The sequence below is a fragment of the Periplaneta americana genome, chromosome 1 (genome assembly GCF_040183065.1).
Source record: "Periplaneta americana isolate PAMFEO1 chromosome 1, P.americana_PAMFEO1_priV1, whole genome shotgun sequence".
Classification (NCBI taxonomy): domain Eukaryota; kingdom Metazoa; phylum Arthropoda; class Insecta; order Blattodea; family Blattidae; genus Periplaneta; species Periplaneta americana.
Genome location: NC_091117.1, coordinates 63,644,445 through 63,668,690, shown reverse-complemented (window position 1 = coordinate 63,668,690; position 24,246 = coordinate 63,644,445). Strand labels below are relative to the sequence as shown.

Sequence of the window (24,246 nt, the reverse complement as noted above, 5' to 3'; positions counted from 1 at the left end):
ACGAAACTGGTAATTGGAATTAGTCTATAGTGCGATAATATGCACAAAAGAACTGAACCCTGTATCTAAATGAACGGCCACCATTTTAAAAATGTGTTTAAATATCCATATCATGATTATTTTTAAATTTAACTTCATTCTCTTATATTGTACGCTAATGTGCTGTAGACAGTATAATATACACTGCATAATGAATACGTTCGCATGGATAACTTTACTCAGTTCGTGAGTAAAAACACTTATTGTTAATACTGTCCTGTATTTTGATTAAACAAAAACCTAATGAAAATTATCAAATTCAAAATTACGATATCTCCTAGTTTAGGTAAATGGATGAACTACTTTCCTTCCCTCCTATACTTAATACAGTGATGTGTTTGTATTTTACGCCAGAATCATCGAACTTCAATCGTGGAAGGGGTTAGCAAACTGTGTTTCCGGCTCTGACACATTAATCCAAAGGTATAGCCAGGTTAATATTAAAAATGTTAGTAAAAATAAAATGATGTCCCTGTATAATATACAGCTGTCTGCCTCCATTTCTTAAATATACTTCTTTGTGCCATGTTTTGTGTATGTTAGTGTAAAATTTCAGTGAAATAAATAGGTTTTAAGTCTTGATCATATGTGCCTAAAATGCCTAGTTTTACTAAAATAGAGCCTAATTTATTAAACTGTGTACTTATTGTAGGTGCCTAAAACTGTAATTTTTAGTGCCTAAAATCCGATGTGTGGTAATAACATGGTGAACTCGCCATGCAAACATGTCCGATGTGCTTGTTGAAACGCAGTGCAGATGTGCTAGTAGAGCAAAAGTTGTTCTGCAGTGAATAAGTTAATTACCTTTCTGCTGTTCTTTGAATGAACGTGTTGAAATTTAATCAGGGTATCATAAGGTCTAAAGGCGCTGGATTAAACACTAACTGAAAGCATTTGAATTAATTTTGTGCCTAACCATGTTATTCTAATCCTGTAGCTTATCTTAGAAATGGGAACTTATAAGTGAAAAGATTGTTCCGAAGTCAGTAAGTGTGTCGGTATTTCAAGGTTCACAGATTTCATTTGTTTTACTTAAAGTTATGTTTTGAATATCATAATTAGGAACATTAAATCCAGACGTTTGAGATGGGCAGGGCATGTAGCACGTATGGGCGAATCCAGAAATGCATATAGAGTGTTAGTTGGGAGGCCGGAGGGAAAAAGACCTTTAGGGAGGCCGAGACGTAGATGGGAAGATAATATTAAAATGGATTTGAGGGAGGTGAGATATGATGATAGAGACTGGATTAATCTTGCTCAGGATAGGGACCAGTGGCAGGCTTATGTGAGGGCGGCAATGAACCTCCGGGTTCCTTAAAAGCCAGTAAGTAAGTATGTTTTGAATATAAGAAGAAAAGCATTGTTATGACTTAACATCTGTAAAATATTATAAAAAAATGTTTATTTATATTTTATTTTTAATTGACACACTTCAATATACAAATAAATAAATAGATAAATAGGTAAATAGATAAATAGATAAATAAGTAAAGAAGTAAATAAGTAAATAAATAAGTAAACAAGTAAGTAAGCAAGTAAATAAAATGTCTTTGACTTATTGAATGGCTTCTAAATAGTTCGAACATCTCCAAAGTCTAGACCTAAGTTTCTTATCAGCTATATCTAAAATTAAATCTCTGCTCAATGCTGTGCTGGCTATGATGTCTTAAGTCAAGAGAAAGTTATTAACAATTTGGATTTAACTTTAAGCTTTCTGATGAACTTCAAGACTAGATTTTATGTTTTAATTAATTTTATGTTTTGAATATAGGAAGAAGCGCATGGTTATGACTTTATTTTTATAACATTTTACAAAAATTATGTTTATTTATATTTTATTTTCTATTGACACTCTTCAATTTAAAAATAAATAAATAAATAAATAATAAATAAATAAATAAATAAATAAATAAATAAATAAATAAATAAATAAATGAATGAATGAATGAATGAATGAATGAATGAATGATGAATGAATAGTCTTTGACTTCTTGAATGGCTTCTAAATAGTTCGAACATCTGCAAAGTCTAGACCTAAATCTCTTATCAGCTATATATAAATTTAAATCTGTGCTTAGTGCTTTGTTGGCTATGATGTCTTAGGTCAAGAGAAACTTATTAACAATTCTTATTTAACTTTAAGTTTTCTGGCGAACTTCAAGACCAAGTTTCTCCAGTTAGGAAGCTTAACGTTTCCAGGCTTGTAGATGTAGTCCTCAGTTTTGGTTACAAACAAATGGCGAAGAAGTTACAATAATTATCTGTTATATCCTTTTTCAGATTCCTTAGTTCCTGACATTGGTGGAAGACAAATAAGAATCTGTTGACGTCATCAATGTAATGATGAATTTATTGGTCTGGATCTGAAGAAAGAAGAAATAGCTGCACTAACTAAACATCTCAAACCACCAAGTGACAAGATTGAGCTAACTTCAGATATAAGGCTCCTGAAAAGAGAACAGATAGTGCCAAAAGGGAGTTCTGTCACTCTATTGGAACTGTTTCAATGGCTAGTAAAACAGGACAGATACAAGATCTTCAGTGGACTCTATAGTGCTACTCAGAGGTTTTTCAACCATATCACTGACAAGTTGTACGAGTGAAAAATTGTTCTGCAAAAACTAGCATATGAACAATACTATGCGCAGTGAAAACAATTCAGACTAGAAGCCTTACTCATGTGTGTTTATTGACTACAGTGAAGCTGTTGAACTTGAGAATATCGTCGCTTTCCGAAGAAAATAACTGTTGTAAAAGGTACGACTACATCTAATGATAAAATATATTTATACGTATAACTGTGCTGTGAGATGAAATATTTTAATTATTTTGTATTTTTTCTGAGTGTGCCGTATTTGAGGTTTACGATCAATGCAGTTGAATGACGTATAATTTTACTGTTACTTAATACTAGCAATGTAAAAATTGTTCGTTGTTCTCAGCCATCTTACGTCGATACTGGAAAACCTAATAGTCCGGCGCCTGTACAACAGTCGGTATTGCAGTTCTGTAGCGTTATCTTACCACATATAGTCATTAGTGCTATGAAGACTTAAATTATCTGTGTGGTAGTTGTAAAGGAAACACAATAGTTGCCTCCTCTTTCCCTCGTTCTCATTTTATTCGTTCTCTCCCCCTATTCCTCCAATCTCCTCTTCATCATCGTCCTCTCTTTCGCTCTCTTCTACTTCATGCTCCTCCTTTTCGTTCCTTATTCCTTCTCTTTCTCTTCCTTATCTTTACCTCGTTCTCTACTTTCTACTCTTCCCATCCTTCTTCTTCATCATCCTCTTTCTCTCTCTCTTTTCCTTGTTTGTGCTTCTTCCCTCTTTTTATTTCTACATTCCTTCCCTTCCTCTTCCTCATCTTTACCTCGTTCTCCTTCTCTTCCTCGTTCTTTCCCTTCTACTCTTCCGATCCTTCTTCTTCATCATCCTTTTTCACTCTCTTATCCTTGTTTTTGCTTTCCTCTTTTCCTTTCTACATTCCTTGTATTTCTCTTCCTCATCTTTACCTCGTTCTCCTTCTCTTACTTCTTCTCTTCCTCCTACTCTTCCGATCCTTCCTCTTCACCATCCTCTTTTTCGCTCTCTCTTTTCCTTGTTTGTGCTTCTCCTTTCTTTTCCTTTCTACATTCCTTCTCTTCCTCTTCCTCATCATTATCTCATTCTCTTTCTCTTACTCGTTCTCTCCTTCCTCCTTCCTACTCCTCCAATCGTTCCTCTTCATCATTCTCTTTTTCGCTCTCTTTTCCTTATTTGTGTTTCTCCTCTCTTTCCCTTTCTTCATTTCTTCTCTTCCTCTTCCTCATCTTTACCTCGTTCTCCTTCTCTTATTTCTTCTCTTCCTCCTACTCTTCCGATCCTTCCTCTTCACCATCCTCTTTTTCGCTCTCTCTTTTCCTTGTTTGTGCTTCTCCTTTCTTTTCCTTTCTACATTCTTTCTCTTCCTCTTCCTCATCATTATCTCATTCTCTTTCTCTTACTCGTTCTCTCCTTCCTTTTCCTACTCCTCCAATCGTTCCTCTTCATCATTCTCTTTTTCGCTCTCTTTTCCTTATTTGTGTTTCTCCTCTCTTTTCCTTTCTTCATTTCTTCTCTTCCTCTTCCTCATCTTTACTTCGTTCTCCTTCTCTTACTCGGTCTCTCCCTTTCGCTTCCTCTTCCTCATCTTCACCTCATTCTCGTTCCCTTTTTACTACTCTTCCGATCCTTCCCCTTCATCATCGTCTCTTTCGCCAACTTCCCCTTCGTTGTACTCATTTCTCTTTTCCTTTCTACCTCCCTTCTCTTCCTCTTTCTCATCTTTACCTCGTTCTCCTTCCCTTACTCGTTTCCTCCTTCCTACTCTTCCGATCTTTCCTCTTAATCATCGTTTCTTTTGCTATTTTCCCCTTCTTTGTGCTCCTCCTCTCTTTTCCTTTCTACGTTTCTCCTCTACCCTTCTTCCTCTCGTTCCCCCCATTTTTTCTCCTCCATTTCCTTCTTTCTCCTTCTCTTACTCTCGCTGCTTGTCTGTCTGTTCTTCATCTTCTCCATGCTTCTTCCCTCCATCCTTCCCCTACTCTTCCTACTTACCTTTTCCTTCTGGCCATTGATAGATAACGGGCAACGAGCATGACTCGTGCTTGGAAGCTGTGCGTGATCTGGGCTGATTATTTTGTTATGTTTTTCTGAAGTTTCCCCACTGAATGGTGAATCTCGCGAAATAGTAATATGCGTTACCAGAGCGGTATGTTGAAGTTTTCATGTTCGAGGAAAAGTTTGAAAAAGCGAAACGTAGTTGAGCTTTTTTAATTTCCGAGAATTGAAAGAAAACATACCGCTCGTGTATCGTACATTATTTTGGGCGAAGATCGTTTATTACATACCTGAAAGAGGAATTTCTAATTAGTTGCAATGAAATCTCCATCTTGGTTTCTGTTCAATGACAGCAAATTTGCAAAACAAAAATATCTATCTTCAACATTGTTGCTTTGAAATGTTTTCTGTGTTTACTATACTCCAGCAGGCCGTGATATACGTCTGTCTTTTTTCCCCCCAGTCCATAAATGTGAACTTAAAACAAACAGTAAGGTTATGTAATGATTTACTTTTCATTTTAATATTTTAACAATATTATTTTTATAACATATTGCAGTAATAACATCGGCAAGTTTAATTTTGCCGGTCAAGGAGTCTGGAATCTTGTTGATTTTTTCACGACTTCCTTAATGCTACTTGCGTCACGAATGCAGTAACTTTAGTGGAGTTGTAGAGTTTACTTAATTTTTTGCAAATATTTAAAAACAATAATTAATTAATTTAGGTGAAATTGCAGTAGTAAGTTTCCAATTTATATTTATTACTATATTGAACGTCTCTAAAAGCCTAAAGCAGTAAAATCAATATATCACTTAAGCGGTAAGAAGAGGGAAATTGTTATGTGTGTTAGGTTGAGAATACTGAATGTGGAATTTTAGACTTTCCGCGGATTGGTTTTGTGCGGAAGCCAAGCAAATAAGCACGATCTCGCACAAATACCATTTCGCTGTCATACATTTCATCGACGCTAGATAACTCGTACCGGTAGGTGATGTAATGTCGATAGAACAACCAATTAAAAAATCCTTTTCGTGTCTCTCTTCTCAGTCTTTTTCCTTATGGCTATACGACTTACCTGTCTGCTGAATCCTGTGGTAAAATAAATTAGATCGTACAGGAAGCAATAGTGAAAAGGAAATGAACATATTTTGAGAAACCGTGCTTCACGTCTTCTTTGTGCAGCATAAATTATATTCGTAGGAATCTATGGTTAAAAGGAAAGCAGTATACTGTATTCGGGGAAATCTTATTTTAAGTCTTCAATGCGCAAGTCTAGCTGGGTTTTGAACCCGGATTTCCTCGTTGGAAATTCAGTGCACTATAATAGTTCTTCGTCTAACGGTGCAGCAGCTGTGAAGGTGTTTCGGCGAATTATCCTCCTCTTTCTTCATAAGGAAAGTAGGTTGAGGCACTGTGCACGGTGAGATTGCTGTACCTGTATTGTCCGTTCTTCGGTTTGCACGTTGAACGTGCAAGCAATTAAGAACGTACGGAGGGTAATATCATCTTCTACGGATGGGCGGGATTGTTTTCTTGTTAGTCCCTTTAATGGCTCTTTTGTTTACCCGTTTTATTAAGCGAGATGCGAGATGAAAAATGTAACATGCAGCTATGGTGTATGCTTCGACACTACATAGAGATCACGGTTAGTTGAATTTATTTTCCTACCCCTTTAATAATTTGCTTAAATTTTTTGTGTAAAAATAAATCATATTCTTTCATTTGTTATTTTTTGTAGATTGATTTATATATTAGAGCTGTAATTGTTGTATTTTTATATTAAACCCTTGTTATTTTATTATAAATTTCAAGTTGTTTATATGTCTTTATCCATGCGGAAGCCCCTAATACGGGAAATTTAGTAAATTAAATTTAATATTTTGTCGGTCTGAGTACAGTAAAGGGCATATGTTGTCAATGTGTTGTCCTGCATAATCTATTTTCAAGGTTTGATATCGTGTTAATTACATGTCACAAGAATATCGCAAAATATAAAGATGAAAGTGCTTGAAAAAGCAAAAGAACTGAACACCGAAGAAGAAGACGAAGCATGTATTTATTTTCCTGTACCGAAGAGGAAAGTTATCTATAGGCCTAAGTATGGGGAATTTTGCTAACATTGGGATACTGACGAAGACGCAGACAATAAACCTATTTATTTCTCTCTGCTATTGTCTTGTGACCCTGTGCCACTCATTTTGTAATGTATTAAGAATTCTTGCTTGGGGTTTTTGTGATTTCTCCAGGAAAATGCTGGGTTATTAAAATTGTAAAGGCTGCGACCCGCTTTCTTTCCAATATTACACTCCTACTTTCGTGTTTCATCTTCACACCCTCTGAAACAGACGGGCCATCTATTCGACAATATGAAACATTGTTTTAAATATCTTCTGCATGCTTAAGAAATTCATCCTGAATTGGAAATTTCTTTACAAATTCGTCTAGCCTTTTTCGAAATTAAATAAATAAATAAATAAATATATAAATAAATAAATAAATAAATAAATAAATAAATAAATAAATAAATAAATAAATAAATAAATAAATAAGTAAATAAATAAATAAATAAGTAAATAAGTAAATAAATAAAATAAATAAATAAATGAAGGAATGAACGACTGAATGAATGGATGGACGAGTGAATAGATCGATGGATAGATAGAAGGATGGATGGATGGATGGATGGATGGATGGATGGATGGATACACACACAGATATATATATATATATATATATATATATATATATATATATATGTATATATGTGTGTATATATATACCGGTATACATACATATGTACAAGATGATTCACGAGGATTTACCGTCTCTTATTTCTAAAGACTTTCTGAGTAAAAAATATCATATAATTTTGTAATATTCTTTACCCGTAAAACTCAAGAAAAAAGATATTTTACTAACAACTTCAAATTATATTTTAGTAACAGAAGGCAAATGATCAAAATTGAAGATCAATTTAATGAATACAAATATATTGATATAGGTGTACCGCAAGGAACAATTTTGGAACCTATTTTATTTCTAATATATGTTAATGATGTGCTAAATATAAATTTAGAAAAATTTAATGGATCTATATATTCATATGCGGATGATACAGTAGTTATTTTCAGTGGTTTTTCTTGGCAAGAAGCATATAGAAATGCTAATATAGGTGCTAATATTGTTAAAAATGGCTTAATTCCAACTTCCTTTCTTTAAATATATCTAAATCAACTTTAGTTCCTTTTTCGTTAACAGCTGCCAGTGTTCAAAATTTAAAATTTAGCGATGAATATAGACTAATAATACACAGTGAAAATTGTTTAGATCCCAAAAGTTGTAAATGTCCACCATTGAAAGAAGCCACGTATGTCAAATATCTGGGTATCATTATTGATCAGAATTTATAATGGCCTCATCACATTACTTATCTTTGTAAGAGGCTTCGTAAAACAATTTATAAATTCGTTAATCTTCGATGCTACTTACCCATTAGAGTTCTACGAAATATTTATTTGGACAATATTCAGTCTATCATTCAATATGGTATAATTGTTTGGGGTGGAAGTACAAAAATTAATCTTAGTCCGTTAAATTTACTACAAAAACGAATAATTAAAAACGTGTTTGAAGAAACGTTTCGATTATCCAACGAAATTAATTTATTCTGAATTTAATATATTTAATAATGAACAAATTTATAAGTATACGCTGTTAAAATTTTATCATAAAAATCGTAATAAGTTTATATTACAGGCACATAATTATGACACAAGACGAAATATTAATTCAACATTAGTAGAACCTAAATGTCTCACATCTGCTGGTCTAAAGCATAGCATTAATTTTGGCCCTCGGTTGTACAATGCTTCAACTAAATTACACCCAGAACTTCTAACATGTAACCCACTAACATATAACAAGAAAATTAGAAACGTGTTAATATCTTCAATTTGATTAAATAAATTTATAGCATATGTGTATGAATAAATCAACCTATATTATATTTGTATTCTATAATTTTGAAATATATATATTAGTCCTACTTTTCACGTGCGATATTATTCTTCCCTAGTGTTAATATTATATTATATTATATAATTCCATTGCAGCTGTAATTTAAATTTTAGTTTCCATTTTATTTTACTTATTTATTTTTATTATTTTTTTTTATTTTATATATTTCTCTTATATTAATATTGTACTATATAATTTCTGTAACTGTAATTTTAATTCTATTTCCTATTTTATTTCATTTTATATTCTCTTATAGGCCTATTGATATTATATCTGAACTGCGACCGAACACGAGCGCTGCTCATTCGGTCTCAAATTTTGTTAATACTACTGTATCTCCTTTTTTATATTGTTTGTATTATTTTATTTCTATTTCTCTTGTTTGTTTGTAATTATATTCTTTATTCTGTATATTTAAATTAAATTTAAAAAAAATTAAAATAAATGTAACTTTGAAAATATTGTGATTAGGACAAATGTTTATATGACTTTTTTTGCTCAGAATGTCTTTGGAAATAAGCTCCGTAAGCGACGGTAAATCCTCGTGAATCACCCTGTAGATACACAGATAGATACATACAGTATATACATAGATACACAAATAGATACATATAGACATAGATACAGATACAAGTAGATACAGACATACATAGATGGAAAGGTAGATACATATATACATAGATGGAAAGGTGATACATACATACATACATAAATGGAAAGGTAGATACATAAATGCATAAAGGAATGAGTGAATAAATAAATAAAAGACTAAATGAGTAAATTAAAGAATAAATAAATAAGTAAATAAATAAATAAACAAATCACTAAGTGAATGAATAAATAAATAAACAAACAAATCAATAAGTCTATAAATAAATAAATACGTTCCTAAATAAATAAATAAGTAAATAAATAAATAAATAAATAAATAAATAAATAAATAAATAAATAAATAAATAAATAAATAAATAAATAAATAAATAAATAAATAAATAAATAAATAAATAAATAAATAAATAAATAAATAAATAACACAGTGCCTGAGTAAGTATGCGACTAATATGAGTGAGTGAGCGAATGAGTGGGTAAGTGTGAATAAATGAATAATGTAAGGATGTTCTTTTCTTGCCGTGGTTACAGGACCGATTTAACCGGGGAGAGCGCCCGTCTGGCCGAGGCAGTGCGCGTTCGTTAGTCTCTGCGCTACCTTAGCCCTCCCTTCAAGTATTAATCAAGGAATGGGATACACAATATTAAAAGCACAAAAACTTGACGCTCAAATGAAATTAAATGCTCATAGCTATGTTGGCAACAATGTTGCGCCGGTGTAAATGCTCTTAATATTATGAAAGTATTTCCCAGCATTTTTTTTTTTTTTGTATTTACCGCTCACTGACGAAAAATTATTTTTTGTTTTCAGTATATACCCAGCATTTTTACAACTTGCTTTTTCGCGTTTTTGTTGAAGCCTGATGTCAGCACGTGTTGTAAACGTTGTTACACAGTGTAAATGTGCCTTAACATGTATTCTACATGTAAATCAGGCTCTGATCGTCATTGTCACCATCACTACCGCTATTAATTCGCGGGTTAGCTTAGGATGTAAACCTCTTACAACATACTTCGGCTTACCATTTCTGATTTTCTGATGTGCAAGCGTATAATTTGCAACCTTACTACCAGACTTACTCGTACCTTTCACAGTCTCCTCATGTTGCAAAGAAAATAATACACTTCTTCAAAGGAATTAAACAAATACTGATCTATTTTATTTCAATATATTCAAGATAATACATTTCAGTAGAAAAATATCTATATCACAGAATTAAATTTTTTTCATACATTATATTTTAACATCTCACATAGGAGAGAGTAAAAATACCTGTTTAAATATTTCAGTTGCCTACTAAACTTAATCAGCAACACCACATGCGTTATGCAAATTTTTGTCGGTCTTATTAATAAAAACTCTTATACAAACGTTTAAATGTTTTTTACTTACACAATGAATAGCTCGTTTACAAATCCTTACTAACTAATAACCACTACATAACCTACGTCGTGTATTACAGTACAACTGTTACACAGCTACTTCATAGTTTCGTCATTACTTCATTACCAAAAGTAATAGAATAACTGAGGTTCTCTATTGCATCCGATAGTGAACGCTAGTGTGCCGCGCTAAGTATCGAAGTAAAACTGGGCCTGATCGATTTTCAAGCCTTATTTTGGTCAAAAAGTACAGCTACAGCAATATTATTCTAATTATTCTGTGCTCTTTGCTTTGTTCTTCTGTGGTTACAAGGCAACTATCATCATCAAATGACAATCGATACGAACAGCTGTTAGAGGGGCGGCCATTTTTTTCTTTACATACAACGCTTAAACAAGGGATTTCGTGTATGGACTACTGCAAAATAATTTTCATGTACAGTTACAGGCTGTTTAAACATCCATCGCTTTTGCATGGTTTATTAGTAACTTTTCTGACCCAACTCTGTTTAAGTCTATATAAAAACTATGCGTGGTTGATTAGTAAGACCGTATAAGTAGAGTTTTGAATCGAAAAATATTGTAAGTTCGGTTTAAATATCTGTAAAATTGATAAAGGATCCGTCATGGGTAAATTAGTAATCGAATCCTCCTCCAGGTACACATGAGTTAGCGGTTAATAAGATTTAAAGTTCTTGCAGTGAGTGTGTGCACACTATGGAAGAACGAATTATTTATGCACAAGTGGATAAGGAATATGGGGCTGTAGCAATGCATCGTTGCTATCAGTTGGGAGATCGTTACAAGAAAATGTTAGCCACATACGAAAATGCAGCTTAATTTTAATGAGATTTCTTTATTCTAAAGTTAATTTTCATATCTGATTTTAATTAAATTTTGTTTCAATTGAAAGTAATTTGTTATGCATTTCGAATGTAGTATATTGTTCGTGTAAATACTGTAAATAAATATTTCTGTCCAAGCTCTTTGGTAGAAAAGTTTTCAGCTGTAATGTAGCATTTCTGGTACTTGTTGAAAGTGTATTAATGTTACCAAATTTTGAAAATTACATTTTATTATTATAACGTAAGACAAGAAAGTTAATAGACCAGACAAAGAACATTAGCTTCCTGTAGGCTACACTAAGAAGTTGTAATACTGCAAATGTGTATTTGGTAAATGAAATTTAAATCTGATGTTATCAAATGATTTTTTGGGTAGCAAAAACTTCATTTGCAGGAAGTGAGATGCTATCAAAATATTTTGAGTTAGTGCAAAAAACATTCAAGTTTCATTTGCTTGTAAAATTCTTCATAATTGTTAAATTTCTCACTTTTGTTTCCGTGTAATTGTATTAATTGCAGTATATAATAAATTTTTTTTTAGAGAATATTTCTTATGTACATAAAATACATAGAAAAAATTAATAGTTGAATTCCAACAGATGGAGTTTACAACACTGCAATAATGGAAAAATTGTGATCGAAGAAACTTGACGAGCTACATTTTTCGCTATAAATCATCCGACAACTGACTCCGTAGAGATTTTCCTGAACTTGTATTGGCAACACTGCTAATTATCGTCATCATTTTGTAATTTACTCGATACGATACGTATCTAATGTCTGTAGAACTAGCAGAAAAGCCACTAATTTGGCAGCGTTGGGACTGACGGGTGTGTCGTTCTAGTGTAGGCCATCAGCCTCAACGGTGTATTCTACATTCAAAATTCAAGCACGTTAGATTGAAAACTACTTATTTCCAACAACTTTCCCCTCTTTCCAGTTTTCGCTATCTGCACTAATAATGGAGATCGTCTATGTCGCCGGACTTCTGAATCACTCTGTATATAGTCAAAATGAAATGTACATAAATTATTAATGAATGCAGATGTATTTAATTACATATTGAGTAAATGGATATATTAAAAAAAGTCGGAGAACCATACCCGTGAAGTGCATGAAGGGTGCAATAAGTTCACTTTTCTTATAATTCCTTCAGTATCTACTTCAAGAAATTGGTCTCTTCAACAGATTACTTTCTTTTGTGAGGATTATAAATCAACAGAACTTGAAAGTAACGCTTTGTCATGTAATCAGAACGATGTAAGACCACCACCTAAGGTAACAGAAAACCAAGTATAGAGTCTTTCAATAAGAGTGTCCTACTTTTAACATTATAATAGCTGCCGTGTTTATGAAGCTATAGCAGTCATATCTCTCCCATGGTTACAGTTGTTCTTGGCAAATAATCATGAAACGTTACACCATTCCACAACGCGTAGAAATTATTAAAATTTATTATTAAAAACGTCATCCATTCGTCATGCATTCCGCTCATTACGTGAAGTTTACGATGTGTATAAGACAAGTGTTCTATGATAAGGGATTATTTTTCGCCTCAGTTGGAAGGTATGGATCTCAGAAACGTCTCGTTTCCGCAAGATGGTGCCACGTGTCATACTGCTCACGAAACAGTCGACCTTTTAAGGGAGAAGTTCAGAGACTTCGTCATTTCGCGTGGTGGTGATGTTAACTGGCACCCGAGATCATGTGATTATTATTAACGCCGCTGGATTACTTTTTATGGGGTTATGTTAAATAATAGGTTTATGCCAACAAGCCAGAAACAGTTAATGACCTAAGAGACAATATCACGTGCGTTATTCGTGAAATTGAGCCTGGTTTACGTTTGTTTGTTATTTAAAATTGGAAAACCCGATACGCGCAACCCAACGAAGCCGCGGCGGCCATTTAACTGACGTTCTCTTCTATACGTAATGTCATTAAGTGTGCTTCAAAATAATAGTAGTTAAATAAATAAACCTCTTTCGTTTATACCATTTATTTCATTTTAAAAGTGTGACACACTTGTTGGAAGACCCTTTACAAGACTCAGCATTTGTGGAAGGAAGAAATATCTTCAGTTGACTGCCCGGAACCCAAGGAATGCGGAATTTGTAGTTGGAAGCAGTATCGTTAAAACAGCGAAAATTATAATTTCGTCGTAGGATAAACTTAAAATGGAATTGAGTTTCTCCTTCAGTCGTTGGGTACACCTTAAAATGTATAAGAACAGCTACAGTAGACTCGACGTTTCACTGTACTTCTGACAGCTCGCTAGCCGCTTAGGTCACAAACCACGTGGTTTACGAGATGTCATGGCAACCAAGGTTAACCTTGGAAATAGCCAATCATCGTTTGACGTCCCCTGCTCTCTTCGCCCAAGTTCGCGAGCAATGCTGCTACATTATCATACATATTGCGCGTGATTGATTGACCAACTCCTATATTTTTTAGCAGTAGCAGCAAGTTGTCAACGTTACCATGGCAGCAGACCCGTAAACCATGAGACTAGAGAGCTGTCAGAAGTCGAAGTTAATTTTACTATAATTTGTTTTAAGTATGTTTATAATGAAAGTTAAGCATTGTATTTTGTTGTTTATATTTATAACCGCGCAGGACAGAAGATGGACAAAATTTGCGAAATGTGACTTTAGTCGAAGCGTGAGTGTAGCTTTCATATGCACCAACTTTAATTTCATTGCATTCTGCAGTTTTATATGTATAAACTATAGTATGTGACTGACGTATTCAACATTATTACCATGAGTTTGTAAGAAAGCTACACAATTATGTGTACGGCGTTTAATAGCCTATTAAATCCGACTTGTATGAAAGCCAATCGTGATGACACAAGGTTAATGAGCAGCCTTGATGCTGCGCAGAAGCAAGAAGCTGTAATTTTATTCTGCCTCAGTAATGGATAGGTGTTCGCTGCCAGTATGATGTCTTGTACTTGCTAGAAATAGGCCAGGTATTATCTTCACCACTGGTGTTGGGATGTGGGAATAAATTTGTTTGGGAATATTCCTGGGTGATTATTGGAAGTATTCCTAGACTGGAATTTTTTTACTATTCTTAATTTTTGACAAAACATAAAATATATAAAATATTATTAATAATCACATTATTATTTCCGCATTGTAACATGAGATTTTTCAACTGTTCATTATTATTATTATTATTATTATTATTATTATTATTATAAGAGTACTTTTTTGTCGCTTTCAACGCCCCTTCGTTTACTATAAATGATCAATTGCATATCGAATTAGCCCTAGGAGTTGAGCCTGGTTTTGAATACATATCTGTTTAGTGAAACAATAAATGGATCTCTTCATAAACGTACTGGTTCTCAACATTACAAACTTGGTAAAAAATTTGATATAATTTCATAATTTGTACTTGTAGTGAACATGTTTATATTATTGTTGAGAAGTTTTTTGAATTACCTCTATATTATTTTTATCTATTACTCTACGCAGAGGAAATCAGCCTAAAATGACATTATTCAGGTAAAATGACATGGTAAAGGTTTTGACTAAACGACTTTGACAGTGCCACTTGTAATATACTATTTAGAAAGGTGAATTGTCTACCCTGTTCCTACATTAATGGCACCAATCAGTCGGCTTTCTTCTTCCTACTAAGAGCCGAAAACTGAAAGGTAAGCACTCAATATATTTTTTCCTTTCGCGAATATTTATTCGATTGCATTGTTGGAGTTATTATTTCGTGTAAAATTATTATTGATCTTGTAATGCACTCTTTGAACTTTATATAAGGAGAATTAAAGCTTTACTAGTGCACGCAATGTTCACAGCATTTTCGAATGAATCACCGATGTCACACCATATGTTCGGTTAAAATGACACAGGTGCCAATAGCAACAATCAACCCTGTTCCTCCCACTTCAAACCGTGATAGACTCCAGAGGAAACGAAAAGTCAAGAAGACTACTATGTTTACTAGCAGTATATATATATATGAAAGAACTTACGCAAAAAAACCAAGAGAAACATGCAAAAGAAAAACTATTGCAGGAAAAAGAAACTTAATTTCTGAAAAGAGACATTCCATGCAGAAGACATTTTTGATGACCAAAGTGTTGTTGCTGCAGATTCTCCCTGTTTTCACTGCAATGAACTATATTCACAATCAAGACCTGGTGAACGTTGGTAAAAATGTCAACAGTGCCAGTTTTGTGCACACATAGAATGTGATGGACTGAGCAAAAGAGCAAAAAATGCCTATTAAACTCATACCATTTACGCCAAATCTTCATTTCTGAACAGTCCCTATGTCATTTTACCCTGAAATTTGTCTAAAAACACATATTATATACATTTTCAAATTTGTTTAAATATCATGATTTATATTAACGTAAAACATTAACGTGAGAACAGGAGTTAAATAACTGGATGAGGCAAATGTTTCACATAAAATAATCTAAGAACTATCTTGAAAACCATATTGGGTCCGATAAGCTGTGCAATAATATTCAAATTTTATTGTTAAAACCGTCAAAGTTATCTATATACAAATGCGGTTGAATACACAGAATATGTGTAAATAGCATCTGTATATTCAACCACATTTGTATGTTGATAAATTTGGCGGTTGTAATAATGAAATTTGAATACCTAAGAATCATCATTCAGACCATGATTCATTCATTCATTCATTCATTCATAGTGTTCTGCCCAAGGGCAGGTCTTTCACTGCAAACCCATCATTATCCAGTCTTTCCTATTTTCTGCCTTAATTTTTGTCTCCGCATATGATCCATATATCTTAATGTCGTCTATCGTCTGATATCTTCTTCTGTCCCGAACTCTTCTTCCGTTCACCATTCCTTCCAGTGCATCCTTCAGTAGGCAATATCTTCTCAGCCAGTGACCCAACCAATTCTTTTCTCTCTTCCTGATCAGTTTCAACATCATTCTTCCTTCACACACACTTTCCGATATAGCTTCATTTTATTGTGTCTGTCCATTTCACACGTTCCATCCTTCTCCATATCCACATTTCAGTTGCTTCTATTCGCTTCTCTTCACTTCGTCGTAATGTCCATGTTTCTGCCCCCCATACAATGCTACACTCCACACAAAGCACTTCACTAATCTCTTCCTTAGTTCTTTCTCCAGAGGTCCATAGAGCAAAAACAAAATGTTACCGATATGTCATTTTAGACTGATTTCCCCTACTCTGAAATAGCAATAAAATTGCTGATCAATTGAAAAAAAAACTTTTTCTTTTGTATAGTTGCTAAACAGTTAATACATAAGCTTTCAAAGAAAGATAAGAGTCTGCGTTTATATTTAATGGTTTCCTGTGTTTTACAAATGAAATATGTGTCTAGTTAACAGAATTTTCAGTGTGATTTCAATAATACCACTTAATTTTAACAATCTTTCCGTTTGGTTTCTGGAAGTTTTTGAGGGAATATTCCGGATAGCAATGTTCACAGATGCATACCCATCACTATTCATCGTCTGTTACAAAAGTCTCTTTTATGTGACTATAGTTTTGGGTCAAAAGTGTAAAAAAAAATTGAGTTTGTTGTTTAAAAGCTACTGTTGGTATAAAACTTTGCATAATATCTACCTCCAGGTATGGTCAATGAAGACCTTCCCGGACTTCACTAATCTGAAGAATTCCGTTTATGAACTGAAATCAATAAAAAATGGAATGTGAAGAATCGATTTAGTGTTCCGTTATCTACAGCGAAACCTCCTCATACTCATTGTACCATATCGATTCCTAAGTATGGGATTGCTGATAATAAGTTTGTAATTACTGTTGCCCCTCAAAATGATACTCGTATTTGACCTCATGGGAGAACATAACCTATAAAAGCTGTTGCTATTGTTAGGAATATGCAGATAAAAAAATATGGACGGCTTCTGTTAGAGTGGATTACATCGAATTTAAACCTTATTTTGAATTTTTACTGTGACGAGACACAAATTGAATAACATTTAGATTGTTACGCAACACAAAATAAATTAGTGCACTCTAGTATGAACGATTTAACGGTATGTTTACCAAAATCACTTCTTCTCGTACATGCTGCGGGATCGGATCGTAAGAAATATGTTTTCCTAGCAATTTATACTGTTACGACAAATGTATTTAAGTTGTTAGGACTTAACTCTCTTATTAACTGGAAATGTTACATATTTATTTTGGCCTAGAGGCGGCAGGAATACTCTGAGAAACCAAGGACATCGTAAGCCGACAAAGTTTGGGTATCACTAGGCTAGTTATTAACCCAACAGAACGCAGTCTCAATTCTTTCGAAGGGTTACTTCGGAAACTTGTTTTCAAATGAAGCACTGTCATCTCGTTGCTCCGATAGGTAATTGCAGTTTATATTAGTTTAGGAGTGGGAGAAAGCAACGGGCCTCCCCTATTTCACTTTCGAAACTTTCTTTGCTGAAATCTTTCTGAGAATCGAGGAAATTGTCCTCTCTTAAAACTAAGGAAATTGATAGACTCCAAACATGCTGAGTGTCTTGACAATCTTCTCAATAATTATCTTCTGCTGCACATACGTTTAAGACCTCAGATATGATAACTCAGACCATTCCGGTGGTGATAACAATTCTACTCATGATTTGGGAACATATAAGGCGTTAGGTCGAATACCTGTTTCTTGGAATGGTAACTACCAGCGCTGAATATTGTCATGGACGAGGAAAGGTTTGCATATTTTTAGTTGAATTTCTTTTCCATGCCTTAATCAACAACATTTAGATCCTGGACTTCTATTTTCCTTTGGGAAAAACCATGATAAAGATGTTTTAATCGTTCTTGAGATTAGGCCGCTATGAGCTAGATTTGAACCCGATAACTTCGAGCCTAATATTGGGCATGGTGACAACTTAATCACAGACTGATATCAGGGACATGAGATTGTTTTTGTTTCTTCAACATCGGACTTGCATTTCGTAGGTCTCTGGTACAAATCCTCTTCGTCGTAGAACTCGATTCCTTCCAACCCACAGAACATTCGGTTGACGGAAGTAGTTCTCAATTTCTGTGAGAGATTTCCCGCTGCTCTCTGGCAAGAAGAGGTACATGAAGAAACTTCCGACAAACGCGATGGCACCAAAGGCTGTAAAGACTCCATGAACTCCTAGCACGTTACAGAGCCATGGGAAGATCTTGGTGGTTACGAAGAAACCAAGGTATGTTCCTGCGAGAATATACCCACCTACAGAGCCGCGGATCTTCGCAGGCAAAAGCTCTCCCATGGCAATGCCGGGCATGGAGAAGTATCCGCAAGTATTGAAGGCCACGTACGCCAGCATGCTCCCGATGATGAGATACTTGCAGGCCGGAAACTCGTAATCTGTGATGGAAATGCCGTTCTTGAGGTACAGGAACGCTCCCAGAGAGATGGCGGACAAAGCCTGCAGGAACCCTGCGACGAGTGCGAGGGGTCTGCGTCCCGTCCAGAGCAACAGGAAGCACATGATGATGGTGAACACCAGGCGGACGACTGCCGTCAGCACGGCGGCGAAGAACCTGTCGAGTCCCAGGCCCTCTCGGCTGCCGGCCTGAGTGATGATGTCCACGGCGTAGAATATCACGAGGTACGTCCCGGAGGTGACTTGGATCAGGTAGAACATGCTCACGATGACGAATGGTTTAAGTATGTGAGGCTTTGAAAGATTATTGCAGCAGTTGTTGCCTGCATCTTCTGTGCTCCTCTTCAGTGCCTCTTCTTTTTCTGACTGGTATCTCAAGACAAGCTGCTCCAACTCTCGCTTCGCCTACCAATAGAAAGAATACTTTATTATGGAGAGAAACGCAATAGGCCATGTGAATAAAATCTAAGTAATTTCTAGTAGGGTAGACAAGGATAATATTGTAAACACTTTTCACTGATTTCAAATATATTTCAACATTACATAACCTTCAGTAACGTTAAGCATGACAAAGAAACATTGTATTATTTTTAGATCTTTCTTTTCTCTGAAAATGAGTTTAAAATAATACGGTTGAATTTTTTCATCTTTTAATTGCTAGTTTACATTTACCCCACCTGTTTACATTTACCCCTTTGAGAGAAGGGTAATTGTAAACACCAATTTTCGCACGGGTTGTAAGACAACTGAACATTTTTTGTTCTGTTTCAGAAGAAAGAGCTGTACTCCTTTCAACTCCAATTTTGGTCACTAGTACATTTCGTTCCTCTAACCTATGTTATATGACGGATATAGGAACTTCTGAGCTTCACGATAACTGTAGTTACCATTTTTCACATCTGTGACAAGACTCTCTAAACCCTCTACAGTGTACTTGGGTGGGGGTCTCTTTGATTACTGAAAAGTACGAAATGTAACCATAGTAAAACATGTTTACAATTACCCCAAGCAATTAAAATTATGGGGCAAATGTAAACACGTCATAATTTAATGAACTGAGTTTATGGGAGATCTCAAAACCATTGTAATAAATGTTAACTACTATACATTACTCATAAAAACAATATTATTCTTAAAAAATAGCTCTGTACTTTTACTTACAATGCCTAAAAATGAAGGTGAAGCAAAATTCTTTCTCAACTTTTTTTTGTAGACTCTTACAAAACATTCGCTCACAACTAAGCAGTTACTCCTATTTGGCGTCAAACTGCTTTGTAGGTTAGCCAACATGTTAATTAAATATTATCCTAATTAAATTTTTATATTGACAGTTTTGCATTTTTCACATCATTTGTTTACAATTATCCCCTGTTTACAATTACCCTGGTCTACCCTATACCAATATTAAGTTATAACAAGGTGTCGCATTCTGTCCCAGAGCATACGGAGTTAAGTTCAGTTGTTTATAGACTATATTAATGTGACGTCATGTTGGCGCGTGACACAGGTACTATAAGAGAACATTTACATCTTGTTTGTTCTGCAGTTGACGTTCTACGAGTATTAATGGTTCAAATCTTGATCTTGGAGACTGTTGGAAATGTATTCTAATGATAAAGACTGGTATACTACGATGATCGTTACAACAATTTAAAAAAATTGTTCATTTGTTTATTTGATTTATTTTTACTGATACTAACAGTTAAGGCCATAAGGCCTTCTCTTCCACTTAACCAGTATATATCAAATATAAGATAAACACAGATAATAATAATAATAATAATAATAATAATAATAATAATAATAAGCAAAAATGTAGATGTGTTTAGTTACATGTAAGTTTGAAGAGTTAAACAAGTACAATTTAGTGTTAAATAAGACAATTTGGATCGAAGGAATGATTAACATAATGGAGGAAAATTTTATTGATATATTAAAAATAATACAGAAGTAATATTTGAAGAAAGATCATATTCTAGAGACGAAAAACAGTCTTTATTACAAAGTGCTTTCGAAAGTAGTCAATGTTTGACAGTTGTTTACACTATGCAAACCAAAATACGCTATTTTCACTGTTACACTATGATAGAGAATGGAGGCTTACAGAATCAAATATTATTTACATCATTGTGCAAAATTTACAAAATAAATAAACTACAGTATTATGAAATAAAATACCTTGCACTACAATATATAAGCTTAAAATAGTGTAAATGACGTTCGATCAATTTTGGCCTACATTGTTTATTACAGTGTAAATACTAAAAACAACGTATTCTAGTGTAAATAGTTAAAATTATTTAAATTCTAAATATTAGTGCAATTGTTAAAGCAGTCCCGGTTTTGTTATGCCCTATCTTACGTAACAATAGTTTCATGAGCCGTCATTCAAGTAGCTTGATATATGTACGCACGCACGTCCTTCACTTAAAAAACTCCAATAATACTTAATCTTGTAGCCTCCTGGGACAGAGTACTTTTTCTAGCTATAACAATAGCATCTGTGTTTTAGCAACCAGGATTCTTGAAGTGAATAAAGTTTTGCTAATGCTTACAAGCCGAATCTGAAACATTTCTAGCATCTGCCTGTTTATATACCTACTCTATAAAATCTCTTAAAATAAACAACATTAAAATTGATGCCAAGCCAGTTTTATGATCCTCTTTTGTTTTCCCTCTCAACCTCTATTTGGTCATTGTCTTGAGAAAGTGAACATGTAGATGATAATTTTTCAAACAAAGACAGTCATCAAGTACAATTCATTTCTCTGCTGGATTAATATAAAAAACTAGTACTTACTAAATCTTAGTTGCCAAATATAGAACCTAATAAGAAAAAGCCTTGTCAGACGTTAGGAGACTATCAGACAACGTTTGGCAAAGCCATAGACACTAACATCGAAGTAACTTAAAAATAATAATATCAAAACATATAGAAATGCAATAGACGATAAGATAAATGATAACTCGATCTCTCTTATTTTTGTAAGCTCTAATTTTCATAAAAACAGCCACTTTCAGCATATACAGTACACTACCGTGAAAATAAAATTATTGCATGGATAATAACAAACTTGAAAATATCCAGTTTCTAGAAGAACTTAGCAGAACATTGTTTTTATTACCTCTTTCTTTGGGTAAATGCTGGACAATTTGCTATTAATTTATGACGAAACAAGATGTTCGCGGGCAGCTCAAACGCTTTACGCAGATTGATATCCGCAGAGGAAAGTGTAAAATCCAAACACATTTATCGCGGTCTGTCAACGTGTCCGTGATACCCGCAGTAGCCTATATACAAGGCTGTCGTAATCGTGGGCTACAGAGGTTAGCGGCTGTGTTGCCAGACGTCTGAAACTTGCAACTTAATTTTCTGATTAACCGTGCATTTAATCACAAAACTTATTTTATATTTTTTATTCGTTTCAATGTATTCTGTCTTTCTCTTCAATGTGCGCGATTATTTTACTTTTATTCTGTATACTAGATACTTATTTCGATTTTTGTCATAAAATTATAACATTGTATATTTATAAATTTGTTCAACTTTAAACACTTTAAATTCATAATAAGTTAAATATAGCTTTTATAGACTCTTTTGTTTACACATTTAAGTTTTGCTGATCCGGAGCTGAACTCGGACTGATTATCTGGTTGGATTTTTCAGAGGTTTTCCTCAACTGTAAAGCGAATGTTAGGCAATCCTAAAGCGGATCCTCGGCCTAGTCGCGAAAAATACCATCTCGATATCACCAATTTCACCGATGTTAAATAATCTAGTAGATCAGGCCTGCACAAACAGCGCTCAACGAGCGCGCGCGCTCCTTCGGAGCGGGAGAGCGATGTTTAGGCCTACCACTCGCCGAAACGGAGAGGAAGACAAGTCAGAATGACATAGACTTGCTATAGGTAGAGGAGAGGGAAACGACCACTCAGCTATCTAGTGGAGTGCAGTGAGTAGGCCTGTTCTCAGTAACTGTTTCATGTTGCTTACCTACTGCTACAGTACAGTATGGAGGAATCTAAAAGACGGAACATAACATTAAACATTTAACGATATACAGCTCGAACTTATTGATCTTCAATGTGACCTAAGGGCTAAAGATCGTTTGAATAATACTACTAGCCTGGTTGAGTTTTACAAGACTAAACATTAGCAATAATATCCACGACTACACAGGCTGGCTGTCAAAATGATTGCTATGTTTGGCTCAACATTTATGTTTGTGAGCAACTGTTTTCTATAATCAAATTTAATAAAGGCAGACATCGAACATCTGTAACTGATGTTTCATTACGATCAGTAGGCTACTGTTCCTTTCAGTTGCCAACAGCATAAAATCTCGTTTTGATATACTGATAAATAAAAATATAACAAAATGATATTGTACATTTAAGTAGCTATAGAATTTCTATTATTTCTGTAAAATAAATATTTCTTTATTAATTAATAACAGTCCAAGATAGTTTTGCAAACACTAAAGGGGAATTCATTTCATAAACACTCGTAATAGTACTTCGTTTTGTGTATATTTTGTACGAGATCACCCCTTCTTCCAGTCCACCCTTTACAGAGTGCAGCTAATATCTGCATTCCGCTCATGAGCTGTGAGCCGGCTCGGAGAGCGCAAACCTTGTGCAGGTCTGTAGTAGATGATACGACTTCGTTACATAACATATTGAGATGACATTCGAGAGAATAACTTACTTGCTAGAAGTTGTGGTAGAAACACATGCGTGACAGGTCTTAATGAAGATCTCTTTGTGTTTTTCAAATATTTTCAATGCGTCAACACGCAAGAATCATTAAATGTCATTAAGATATTATCAAAATAGCTATGTTTAAGGAACATGCACGTGACACTCGCGGGTCGAAGGCGCTGAGCTCTTGTAGCAGAATATAATACGCATTCATTTAGGGATTTCTCCTTCAAGGTCTTTGTTTTTAGCAATGTGAATTTGTCTAAGAACTGCTTTCATTGCATTGAAATTCTTCAGCTACCGACAACAGACTCTGATTACTGTACTTGGTCTCTGTTTAATTTAGTTGGTTATTTAACGACGCTGTATCAACTACTAGGTTATTTAGCGTCGATGAGATTGGTGATAGCTAGATGATATTTGGCGAGATGAGGCCGAGGATTCGCCATAGATTACCTTGCATTCACATTATGGTTGGGGAAAACCTCGGAAAAAACCCAACCAGGTAATCAGCCCAAGCGGGGATCGAACCCGCGCCCGAACGCAACTTCAGACCGGCAGGCAAGCGCCTTAACCGACTGAGCCACGCCGATGGTGTCTCTGTTTAAGAGAAAAGAATGTTTGCAGATAATTATTTGTTGAATGTTAATGCTTATAGGTATACCCTGGAGCAATTGTAATTGCGCTGAAGATAGT

The 24,246-nt window shown here is 34.4% G+C and overlaps 1 protein-coding gene and 1 long non-coding RNA gene across 2 annotated transcripts in view; one reads left to right on the top strand and one right to left on the bottom strand.

Moving 5' to 3' along the window:
- Positions 1–24,246, top strand: part of LOC138696386 (uncharacterized) — a 160,631-nt gene that overhangs the window by 77,838 nt on the left and 58,547 nt on the right. Inside the window, exon 2 of the long non-coding RNA XR_011331367.1 lies at positions 2,320–2,796. This is a non-coding gene — a long non-coding RNA (uncharacterized lncRNA). The remainder of the gene's footprint in view (positions 1–2,319; positions 2,797–24,246) is intronic.
- LOC138696374 (facilitated trehalose transporter Tret1-2 homolog) overlaps positions 10,374–24,246 on the bottom strand; it is a 106,926-nt gene continuing 93,053 nt past the window's right edge. The window contains exon 6 of the mRNA XM_069821259.1: positions 10,374–19,254. Within this exon, the coding sequence (XP_069677360.1) occupies positions 18,406–19,254 (849 nt within the window). The 3' untranslated portion in view covers positions 10,374–18,405. The remainder of the gene's footprint in view (positions 19,255–24,246) is intronic.